The following is a 12,935-nucleotide window of genomic DNA, read 5'->3' as shown; positions in this document are numbered from 1 at the left end:
AATTGTTTCTATATTTGGTAAGTAGCCGATCATGAAATCGTAGCTTATAGCACACCATTAAGGGAGGATGAACAAAAATTATTTTTTTCAAAATTCGTTTTTAACTTTATTATTAATGTTAATCCAAACCAAAAAAACGATGTAAAAAAATCACAACAATTTTTATATTATTACACATACTTAAAGTGCTGATTTTGACCCTCTCGGTTTCCGACTAGACTTCTAACAAACATTTACAAACAGCTGTTTTAATAGAGTGGCGGGGGGTTTTGTTTTGTTATTGTGTAGCACGGGCGAGATGACTGACTTCCCTCCCTGATCGCGAGCAAAGCCTAAAATTGATCCTAACCATATACTTTTTTTTATTTGTAGTTTTACAAGTTACGAATTACGTGCGTTCCCTTGCGTTCCGGCACTCTTGGGAGGTAAGGGAACGCCGTTATGTTGCGTTCCCACTGAAATTAACCACTGTGTTGATGTGTTTTCAGGATTTTCATCTCAAGGAAAACAGGAACGATCTTGACGACTGTGGAGAATGGCCGGCTAAAATCACCGATGACATCCGTCAAGTTCTCGTCGAGAAAGGCCCTGTGCAGGTTAAACATTTTAAATTTCCTGTTGACCATAAATCTGGCAGACGCTTCACAGTTGCCAATTATAAACAAAAATTGTCAAATGGAGAAGAAATCGACAGAGAATGGCTCATGTACTCAAAATCGAAAAATTCAGTATTTTGTTTCTTTTGTAAACTCTTCAGTAATGAAGTTATATCTGTTTCTGGAACAGAGGGTTACTCTGATTGGCAAAACATGTCAACATTCTTACGCCAACACGAAAAGTCACCTCATCATATAACAGCTGCCATTTCTTATCGAGAACTTTCCCAGAGATTGAAGTCAGGGAAAACCATTGACGACGAAAACCAACGCATCATAAAATCAGAAACAGAGCATTGGTATGAAGTTTTGAAGCGACTTCTTACTATAGTGCAGTTCCTTGGAGCTCAAGGATTAGCTTTTCGTGGCACTAATGATAAGATTTTCCAAGAAAATAACGGAAACTTTTTGAAACTAGTGGAGCACATTTCCAGATTTGACGCTGTTCTCTCTGAACATCTTCGCAGGATAACTTCGAAAGAAACTCATGTACACTATTTAAGCAAAGAGATACAAAATGAGTTCATAGATGTACTTGCTCGTAAAGTTAATGAATTCATCTTAAGTGAATTGCATAAAGCTACCTACTATTCCATCATTCTTGACTGTACACCTGACGTTAGCCACCAAGAACAGATGACTCTAGTAGTCAGATTTGTTCACGCTATACCAGGAGAAAACGCAATAATCAAAGAATACTTCCTTGGGTTTCTGCAAGCGTTTGATACATCTGGAGAAGGACTAACAGCTCTTTTGTTGGATGAGTTGTCAAAAAGAGGAATAGCTTTAAACAACATGCGAGGCCAGGGGTATGATAACGGGTCTAACATGAAGGGAAAACATGTTGGGGTTCAAAAAAGGATCCTAGACCTCAACCCAAGAGCCTTCTTTGTCCCTTGTGGAAGTCACTCACTAAACCTAGTAGTAAACGACGCTGCTCTTTCCTGTACTGTAGCCGTGAACTTTTTCAGTAACGTTCAAGAGATTTATAACTATTTTTCGGCATCCATCCATATATGGGACATATTGAAACATCACGTAACAAATTTAACAGTAAAACCTTTAAATGAAACCCGATGGGAAAGTAGGATTGACGCTCTTGAACCTCTGCGCTACCATATTCATGAAATATACGACGCTGTTTACGCAGCCTCTACTGATGCCAAGATTGATGTTTTTGGAAAAAATACAGCCACTGGTATTGCCAAAAAAATAACAGATTTTCGGTTCCTTTGTTGCTTGATCACATGGTATGAGGTTTTGTTCAAAATAAATTTGGTAAGCAAAACCCTCCAGGCAAAAGAAGTCAACCTGCAGAGTGCCATGACCCTAATTGAAAGCGTAAAGTCGTTTTTGATCAAAATGAGAACAGAAAATGGATTTAATAATGTTGTTACAGACGCAAAGGAGTTGGCTGATAAACTCGGAATCAGCTCTGAGTTTCCTAATGAAACGGTAGTAAGGGCAAGAAAGGTTAAACGTCAATTTTTGTATGAAGATGTCGACGAACCAATTAAGACAGAGACAGGAAAAGATTCTTTCAAAATAAATTTCTTTTTTGTGATTCTCGATACAGCCATCAGTTCATTGTCCGAGAGATTTGATCTTATGCACAACCATAGCCAACATTTCCAATTTCTTTATGACTTGAAAAAATTAGAAAATGGTGAAGAAAAAACTATCAAAGGAAATTGTCAACGTTTGAGCGAAATACTGACAGCAGGTGATGAAAGAGACATTAACGCAGAAGATCTTTTTAAGGAAATATCAATATTAATTCCAATGTTGTCACAAGAAGAGAGCTCCCCTCACACAACACTGAGCTATCTCACAACAAACAGATTAATAGACATATTTCCAAATGTTTTCATCGCGTTGAGGATTCTACTAACATTACCAATATCAGTGGCCAGTGGAGAAAGGAGCTTCTCAAAACTAAAAAGAATAAAAAACTACCTTCGATCTAGCATTTCACAAGAACGTCTTAGTGGTCTTGCCACATTGGCCATTGAAAATGAAATATTGAACACAATAGATACAGATACGATTTTAAAGGATTTTGCAAAAGCTAAATCAAGAAAGAAATGTTTTCTGAAGTAGAACACTGCTGATGAACGAGTGTAGTTAGGAAGTTATGAGTATGTTGATGATGATGACCTTATTAATTGTTTTGTTATTGACTGTTCAAGAAACTGTAAATAAAATAAGATAGTTGTATCATAAATTTTTAGTCTTTATTTCCTTTGTTTTTATTACTACAGTAGGCTAGTGTGTATAAGTATATATATATGTGCGTTTGCACCAATATATGAAGTCACTAATATGTGTGTGTGTATATGTATATATATATATATATATATATATATATATATATATATATATATATATATATTGGCGCCAAATCCAGATCTCGCATGTGCCGAAAAAACTCCTTGCACCGGCCCTGAACGTATAGTCCAGCTAATCTGAACGCTTTTGAATTCCTGCAGCGAGCTTGCTCTCAGTAAAGAAGGCGCTGGAATACACTTGCCTACCACTTGCAATGTTTGAGTTCAATTCTGTGAAGTTGCTAACAGGATGAGCTATAATTGCGTCAACAAAACTTCCACTGCATGTTATTCACGAAAAATAAGTTGAAAACGTATACAAAACTCATGGTCTGAAGTGCTTCTAAAGGCTGCCTTTGAAGTTGTATCTCAGCATATTTCTTCTTTTTCTCCGAATAACACAGAAAGTATTATTGATGGAACACTAAGTTATCAATAATAACGATATAAATGGAACACAGTTATACCACCACCGCAAAACGCAATATGATCGCTGTCGTAAAATGATTCCTAGGGACAAAATTAGGGGTAAAGAAACGTCAGAAAAATTAATGGAAAATACTGATGTTACCCCCGGTTATTTTAATCACATAATTTTACAACAGCGCCAAGTTTTGCTGTGCTTTAAGTTTGTTTACTTATTGTTCCACATTAATTCTTTCAGTCTATTCGTCCACTGAAGTGGACAATTTTTATCCACAACCTTGAATGTGTGTGTTAAGGTGTACCTGTATTCTAGAGGACATCATACTTCATGGTTATGAAATAAATAAATTTTATTTTACTTTTAAAATTAGTATAAAATAATTACACGTTAATATTATAATCATAGCGTAATATTATTACCACACAAAAATTAAAAAGTTTAGTTAACATAAAAATAAAAATTTTATTTTTTTGGAATTGACAAAGGGTGACGGAAGGGTTGACGACTTCCTCTACTATTTGTAATAAAATAGCTGTTCAGCGCCGACTTTAAAGGAGTATACCAGACTTGAGAAGCACTTCAGACCATAAACCATAAACATGTAGTGCATTTTTTTTTTATTAGTGAACCCGCGGTCGAAGTTGGTCCGTTGAATCTTGACTCTTGATGTATACTCGTAAGTGCAACTAACAACTAGCGAGTGGCGTGTCGGAAAGCAGGTGGTTGGAAGCCCGTCTCTCTCAGCATCAGGATACCCTGCCGTGTCAGCGCCTCTGCACTGAGCCTCGCGGTGCTGGTCCTCATCTGGGTGATCGAGGTGATGGGCGGGGACGGGCGGAAAGGCCGTGCTGATGGGAATGTCGTGTTCTTGAGCAGGGGGAGGGGGGGGGGGGGGAGTGAGAGAGAGAGAGGTCTTGCGGCGTCTCGGTAGCCTCACCTTCCCCGTCGCCATGGCGACCACGCGTGCGGGAGGCGGTGCGCGTGGCTTCTTACCGGCCCGCAGGCACCGCATATCGATCATAAATGCACGCGCGTGCCTTTCCCACTCGCTGTGTCGCTCCGCACCCGCTCTTCCCCCCCTCTCCGATCATCAACCCTTCTGCGTCGCCTTGTTGCCAACACCGAGAGCCTCAGGCGAGGCCATCTTCTGGCAACGGGCGGTCCTGCTCCCAGAGACCCATTGCGCTGTCACACGAGACTCTCGCCTGCTTCGGGCAAACTTTGCGCGCGGTTGCACACAGTCTGAAAATGTTTCGTTCGAGGCCTTTTCTCATTCAACCCAAACAGGTTGGCCAAGTAGTTCGGAACGGCATCTCTTCAACACAAGCCTCTGGTTGGCTGTTTTGAGTGTTGAGAGTACAAACAGTACTTTGCGAAAAGCGCAAGATGGAGAATTTTCCTGGCGCAAATTCGTGCAAACGACAATAAAGGCCGTGGGTTGCGCATGAATGGTCCCAAAACATTTTAACTAGAAAAGTTGCAAAATCAACATTTTCTGTTTTTACAGATGATGCCTGACATTTTGTTTCGAGGCCTACTTTACTGACGTCTTCTTGCACTGTTACGTCAGCTGTTTCTTAAATTGACTAATATAATTAAATAAAATCTATGCAGATTCATTTTCCGTCTCTCCTTAAATTACCGTATAACCAATTGAAGAAACCCACGTTTTTCTTGATACATTCATCCGATGACAGAAGACAATCGGTTTTGGCATTGAGCACACTTTATACCAACTGTCGTGTAACTGCACACTTTCGCGTTTGTAAACATGTTTACTTAAACATGTTCATCTGAAGAAGCTCGGCGTTCCATGTAATCGCGCCCCTATACGCCAAACCCTTGATGTGTTAAATAGTGTGATCATCGATATGTCTGGGATGATTCCTTCAATAACACTGAAGATTATCTTCCTCTTAGTGAAATAAATCAAAAACCTTCATCGGTCAATTTATCAAAACAGTAACCTGCTCAATAAATAACATATAAAGTCGTTGTACGTCAAAATTTTAATGTTGGACACAAAGTACACTCAAAAATTGTATCCAGTGATTAGCCAATTAGTTAAAAATTATAAGCTAATTCGCTTATGTCTGTAGATATCTTTTCTTGTGTTGTAATGCAAAAGTGAGATGAAAGAGTGGTTTTAAAAGCATGAAAAAGTTTATTTGCTACCTTTTTTCCCGGCACGAATCCTTGGTACAGATTAGTCAACGGCTTTCACGGCAGGCACGGGTAGATGCCAGAAAGTTCTGTACTGCGCAGTCTTCCCTGCGCTCTACTTCTCTATTCACCCAAAAAGCTATAAACGAGAGGTTCTCTATTCACTCTAAAAGCTCTACCGAAAGGAGATTAGTGTCACTGTTAGGCCTTACAAAACTTAACTTCAAATTTTTTTACCTATTTGGTACATCTTTATGTTGAAAAAAAATCGTTTTACGTATGGGTACATTTTAATATTTGTAGCGTGCCTTCATCTGTTTATATGAACGTATATCATCGCGTTCATGGTCAATGTTGTTATTTTAGATTGGTGAAAATGTAATTTTAAAAGAGACGTGTTGACAAGTTCAGCGAAAAACTTTTATTTAATAAAGTTCAGGCTCGTGATATTATGTATGGCATTAGGTTGAAGGACTACAGAAATCATCATGGGTTGATGTAGCATGTTCTCTTTCTCTTCTACGCTGTTTTTTAGCGCATTCTATACTGCATTTTATGCAAGTATTTTGGCTTGTAACGATTTGGCGACATCCAAATCAGAAATCGTCGGGTCAATTTTTACAGGGTATTTTGACCCTACGTTATTAAGTCTGTCGTGCAGGAGCTGTACGACGGTGTGTCGGGTCTGTCGTGTCGTGTTCGTTGTGGCATTAAGACTCCAGATTAAGACAATTGCAATGCGCCAACATAGGATTTTACTGAAAAATTACTTAAGACGCCTTTCAGCCACCTTTCACGGTGTAGCTTTCAAACAAAGTAGACATTGTACATTGTCATATAAGGCGAAAAACTTTTAGATATTTTTTCCTTCAACATTTTAGTTTATTAAAATTGGAACTCTAAAATAAATAAACCCAGGGCTAACGCTGGGCTTATCTAGGTGTTAAGTTATTCATACAAGGTAACTTTGCTTTCTTTATATTTATAGAAACAAGAGTAGGATACTCACTATACTACTTCTTTTGTTGTCTGTGATCATCTTGAGAAAACAATATTTTCTTTTTTGTTCCGACAGTTGCACAAGATTCGTTGATCCTGTTGTTAAGTTATTTCGGGGTATCGCTGTTGTTTCGAGTAAATAGCGATAACATCTCAAATGTTTAAATTATGTTTTCTTTTTTTCACAAAGTAGTGTTTTCCAAAATAATTACTCACACTTTAAATGGCAAATAGCGTTAAGTTAAATGCAGTAAACTAAGTTAAGCAAAGCCGGGAAGGTAAACCACGTAAATCCTCAATGAGATTTCGCAAATACTGCTTTATTGTGATTCCAAGCTTGGGTATAGTGTAGGATGTGACTGTGTGCGATAGGCCGGCGCGATGTCGGAGCCGAGGCAGCTGGAGAGATGCGGCAGCATCTGCGCGCCCGACCCCTACGAGGAGCTGCTGGCGGCGCTCACCAGCAAGGACCTGGACAAGTTCCGCCGCCTGCTGGACGGCGCCGACATCGCGGACCCCGACCACGCGTACGGCCACCGCGGCTCCTGCCTGTACGTGGCGTGCTCGCTGGACGACGGCGCGCCCTACGTGGAGGCGCTGCTGCGCCGCGGCGCCGACCCCAACCTCGTGAACCAGCAGCTGCGGCGCGCGCCGGTGCACGTGGCCGCCGCCAAGGGCAACGTGGCGGTGCTGCGCGCCCTGCTGGCCGGCGGCCGCCTCGACGTGGCGCAGCTAGACAAGTTCGGCGACACCGCGCTCCACGCGGCCGCCAAGCAGCTCAAGGACGACCGCGGCGGCCACGACGAGTGCCTGGAGCTCCTGCTGGAGGAGACCGACGCCGACGCGAACCTCCCGAACCGGCAGGACCTCACCGCGGTCCACCTCGTCGCGCAGCGGGCGTGTCGCCGCACGCTCGAGAACGTGCTCCGGCTGGCGGCGCCCGACCTCGACTCCTACAGGTCGCCCGTCGACGAGAAGACGGCCCGGCAGATCATCGCCGAGAGGTACCCCGACCTGCCGCTGCCGCAGCTCGGCCCGGCAGAGCTGTCCGAGGGCAGGGCCAGGACGGCGCTGTTCAAGCACCTCAGGAGGCGGGACGCGAGGACCTTCGAGTCGGCGCTCGACGACGCCCTCGGGAACCACGGGGACGCGGTCGTCAAGTGGCACGACGGCAGCTTCACCTTGCTGCAGTACGCTTGCAGCTACGGCCTCGCCGAACACGTCCAAGTCATGCTCGGCAGGAAGTTCGACCCGAACTACACTATACAAACCAATCCCAAAGCTCCTATATTCCTGGCTTGTAAAAATGGGTTCTACAAAATCTTGGAAAAGTTCATTAATTATCTATCCATGTCTGATGCTAAAGTGATAAGTTTTTACGACTTCGATGGCAGAACTAGCATCTTACATGCCGTGATAAACGGTAAAAGGTGGGGTACAATTACATCACCAGATCAAGATTATGATAAATGCCTTGATATAATAATGAACAACATTTTAACTCTAGATATTGACATTGACTCGGTAGATAGTGTGGGAAATACAGCTCTCCACTATGCTGCTAAACATCAACTTTCAGACATCATCACCCGACTCTTAGCTAATGGTGCCTACATAGGTACCAAGGACAGATTCGGTGAGCTCCCTCTAGCGAAAATTGAGTTGGATATTTTGGAAAATTTCTTGAACAGTTGTGTCAAAGAAGGCAAAAACAAGGACCAATCTGCGGACGATTTTGAAGTTGAACTAAATTACGAGATGATGGTCCCGCCTAGAGTGAAGGCACTCTGCAAGCGCAGAGTGACAGGTAGCAACACAAACTCCATAGCAGACAAGAGTTTGGCCAGAACACCTGAATGCCTTATGAAAAGGAGAGGTTCCGAATACAGCGTTATCATCAACGATGTAGACAAGAAACCACTTAACAGTCCTGTTACACACGAAATTATTTTCAAGACTTCCATTCAAGAGAAAAACAAAGAGTATCTTAAGAATTCAACACCTGAAATTGGTCCTTTGCTGTATATTGGACGATCGAAACAACTACGCCATCTCCTTACACATCCAGTGTTCTCAAGCTTTATGTACCTCAAGTGGCAAAGTTTCCAATATTTCTTTTACATTAACTTGTTCTTGTATCTCTTGTTCGTAATCCTACTTTCAATCTACATTCTGTGTGACTATGCAAATTTTCCTGTTGAAGAGGGTAATGAAAATGTATTACATAACAAAACAGTCCATGATGCTGGAGTGAGCAATAAAACTAGTGTAAAAAGTTACATATGGGGATTTCTTGTAGTGTTTGAGATTTTGCTTATCGCAAGGGAAATGTTTCAGTTGCTAGTTTCTCCAAAGAGATACTTTCGAAGTCCAGAAAACTACATGGAATTGCTGTTGATCGTGCTAACAAGTATCATTATATTTTCAGACATACAAAGTCAAAATATTAGGACAAATTTGTCAGCCTATGGAATACTGCTGTCTTATGCCGAGTTGGTGCTCCTCCTTGGACGGCACCCTAAGCTATCAACCAATATCGAAATGCTGAAGAGGGTGTCATGTAATTTCTTAAAATTTTTGGCCTGGTACTCCAGCCTCCTGCTAGCATTCTCGCTGAGCTTCTACATACTGTTTCGCAACAGCAGTTCATCAAAGACAGAGGATGGCGATGGCGAAGAGAACTTCTTTTTGAATCCTGGGATGTCGATGCTTAAAACAGTGGTGATGATGACAGGCGAGTTCGATGCCTCATCGCTGCCATTCGAGTCTCTGCCAGGGACGAGCCAGTTCATGTTCATCCTGTTTGTGTTCCTCATTGCTCTGGTGTTGCTGAACCTGCTCAATGGCTTGGCCGTCAGCGACACCCAAGCCATCAAAAACGACGCAGAAATTGTCAGTCTCGTGTCCCGGGTACAGCTGATCCATCACTTCGAGAGTATGATGCTGGGAAACCCACTATCTTGGCTATCTCCATTGTGTCACTACTGCTGTTGTATTCCTGATGAACGGTACTTGGGATTCATCTCTGGAATCTCCCGAAAGATGTTCCACAGGATGAGCATTTTTCCACGCATGACACCAGATTTCAAAGCGTATGTTCTACCTAATCAGGACTGTCATGTAACATTTCTTTCCCTTGTGGATCGCCAGGCGCAGCAAGTTAAAGACATTACTGAAGTCAGTGTAGGAAAACTGGACCCAGCAATAGTCAAATCAACTGTTGCTCTCCTCTCTCGGGCTTCAAAAACTTTGGAAAATGACTGTTTTCGCCAAATAATGGTGCAGAACCAGCGACTGCAGGAGCAAAACAAGCAAATGATGCAAGACTTTCATTATTTCATGGATGAATGCAAGAAGATGTTACTAGAACATCAACAAACGATGTTTGAGAACATAAATAGCAGTTTGGGTAACCGAAGACTGATGGTGGAAAGCCAGCGTATGATAGATGTAGATAATTAGAAATTGCTTCAGTCACATGCAAGTGACACGTGCACTGATAAACAGTATTGATTCTGAGTACTAAATCATTGTTGAAGAAAGGTTGGCAGCTAGACATAAATATTAATCCACCTTCTAAGTTCAAGCCCATGAGACTGCATAAAATGCAGTATAATGAGAAATTAACATGAATGAAGTATATAAGTTGTAAAGCTTATTTAATTTTCTTCTCTATTTTTATTCCAGGTCCTTTACTTCAGCAGCCTAAAAATATTACACAAGAAGAATCTTTGGCCTAACTTTATCTTTGGCTAGAATCTTGTGTGCTTTATCAAGTCAATAACAGTATAAAGCCAAGAAAAGTATAACTGAAAGCAGCTTGAACAAGAACATGCACCATCTTAGTGTAATGGAATACATTTTATTTAAACATACTTCATTATTAGCAAGAGAGGTTCTTCTTAAGTGTGCTATCTACCTAGCATGAAATTGTGCACTAAAGTGTTTGACAAGTAGGTTTTTTTTTTTTACAGGAAACTACTGAATGTATTTACAACCTGTTTTCGCATGAAAATAAAAAAATACTTCAGAATATGTTGGATACCTACTTTCAAGACTTTTTCGTGGTAAACATAGCCAAGACTGGTATATTTTAAAACTTCATAAGTATTTGAATATTGAAATTCTACCCAAAGGCCTGCAATGAACTTTGTTACGTAGGTACACATTTTCCAGTGAAAAAAAGTTCTAGTCTAACATCATTACTTTGTAAATAAAAGGTATGTGTAACATTAAAACATCTAAAATTATCTAGCACGTTAATGTTTTATATTAGAAAACATTGTTGCTGGAATTGATTAGACATTGAACATAAATGTGTACCGAAGTAATAGAGCAATGTACTAGTATTTAGAACACAAAACTACAGTGTAAAAGTAAAATACTGAAATAATAATTTTAAAAAGACATCTACAGAAAATTATTGGTAAAAGTTAAAAACCTTTTTATACAGCTCACAAAATTGTACTTGTCAATAAAACTAAAAACAAATTTACAAGCCTCAGAAAAATGGTAAAATATAAATGTAAGGTTTTAAATAGCATGGTTATGATAAAAGGCTTAATGTGACAGAATCTCCTAAATCATGTAAAGCTTCACACCAGAAAATTTAGATTCTGCATGAATTTAAATATTTTAATTTTTATACAAAGCTTTTTTTGGTGTAAATTCGGATGTGTAAAAAAAAATAATGGAATCAATATTTTTTTTCTTGACTTAATTTTGTGTTACTTTACACAAACAATAACTCCCTTGCTATAAGCAGTATATTTTCAGTATCAATCACACTTAAGTTACCAAATATGCCATGTTCCAGCTAAATAAGTATCTTGATCACGTCCTGCTTACACCAATACTAACTGTTCTATCCATTGATATTCTAACAAACAATGATAAAACAATGGTCAGAAAACAGGAATATGTGTACCTAATGTTAAGCTAGGTCTGCATAATGTTGTGTGTTGCCATGCATTCTTGCAAGATGTGTACTCACAAACATACCTACATATTTACAGTTAGGTATTTCAGCTTTAAAATAATGCTTTGCTTTAAGCACTAAAGCCATTGTTTTCATATACACAGAGAATTGTATGTAACCACTTTGCGTCTTCAGTTACAAGGATAAATAGTATGTAAGATAACTATTGTGAAAAAACATACAACAAAAAAGGAGAGGTGAATGAACTATGCTGGATATCCTCAAGTAATATGAAGCAAACATCCTACACATTCCAGAACACAACATTAATATTTTTGCTACCTGATTTATTTTTTATATTATTTTTATTAGTTTCTCAGTTATAATAGAAAAAAGTTTTAACGTGGTAATTGTATAAACTTGTTTGTTTATTTTTAGCATACCTTATAATATTCTTAAAAAATTTTTATTCAGAGTATTTTTAACATTACAATTGTAAAAAATGGGGAAATGAAATGTAAAAATTTGTAATGTAAGTACGTACTGAAGAACGTAACTTTACACAATGTACAGAAATATATAAATAAAAATAGACACAAATGAGAAATAAATAAAATGATTAAAGTTTGAAAAATGCAGATACCCATTGCTAAATTGCTGATATAATTTGTAATCTGCAAAAAAATATTTTTTTTTTCTGCACAAAATAACTGTTTAAAGTAATTTAAAAAAAAATGAAACAATATGAATTACCTACTTGAATAAAAATTACAGATCTACTGTGAAACTCTAGTCAATACAAGAAAAAATAGAAGAAAAAAAATCAAACAAAAATATTTTCTAAAAACAACTTACGTTGCAAGCCTAATGTAATTATGTAATGTAACAATTACTTACTAGTCAATTTAAATATCAAAAATTATTTTTTACATCAAACTAAAACAAGATAATGGTTTATAAAATCATACTAAAAAAAATAAGTATATTTATTCAGGTACAGTAGAACATTAACACGGATCAGCTGGAGCCAGGGCCATTCCATGTTAATTAAAATCCAGGTTATCCAGAGAATGAGGGAAAAACTATAAAAAAGAACATTTATGTACTTACCAAAAATATTCTTAATGGAGTATAGTAATTATCATTGGCACACTTTCTTCCAAAAACACATAATATGTGTTTACACTGTACACAATATAGGTACAAACTAGTCAATAGTAAAAAAGGCAGTGAGCTTTTGCTGCCTCAGTTTTGTGAATCGCTTACAAGCAGTGTGATCTTGCATCCGCTTTAGCATTAGAAACTCGTTTGGGAATGTTTCGGCTTGACTCTCGGAATAAACCATTGATTTTGCTATGTTTTCTGCTGCTTCTGCGTGGGTCAAAACCACAGCTGGTCCATCAACACTGTTTGAATCCTCTTCATTTTCATTTTCTGTAACTGCA

General features: G+C 39.1%; 1 protein-coding gene across 1 annotated transcript in view; it reads left to right on the top strand.

The window, feature by feature from the left end:
* The window catches only part of LOC134530812 (transient receptor potential cation channel protein painless-like), a 68,903-nt gene extending 56,791 nt beyond the window's left edge, over window positions 1-12,112 (top strand). Inside the window, exon 2 of the mRNA XM_063366037.1 lies at window positions 6,945-12,112. Coding sequence (XP_063222107.1) covers window positions 6,954-10,034 — 3,081 coding nt within the window. The 5' untranslated portion in view covers window positions 6,945-6,953 and the 3' untranslated portion in view covers window positions 10,035-12,112. The remainder of the gene's footprint in view (window positions 1-6,944) is intronic.
* The last annotated feature ends 823 nt before the right edge of the window (window positions 12,113-12,935 follow it).

This window comes from Bacillus rossius, chromosome 3 (genome assembly GCF_032445375.1).
Source record: "Bacillus rossius redtenbacheri isolate Brsri chromosome 3, Brsri_v3, whole genome shotgun sequence".
Lineage (NCBI taxonomy): Eukaryota > Metazoa > Arthropoda > Insecta > Phasmatodea > Bacillidae > Bacillus > Bacillus rossius.
This window is presented reverse-complemented; position numbering and strand designations above follow the sequence as displayed.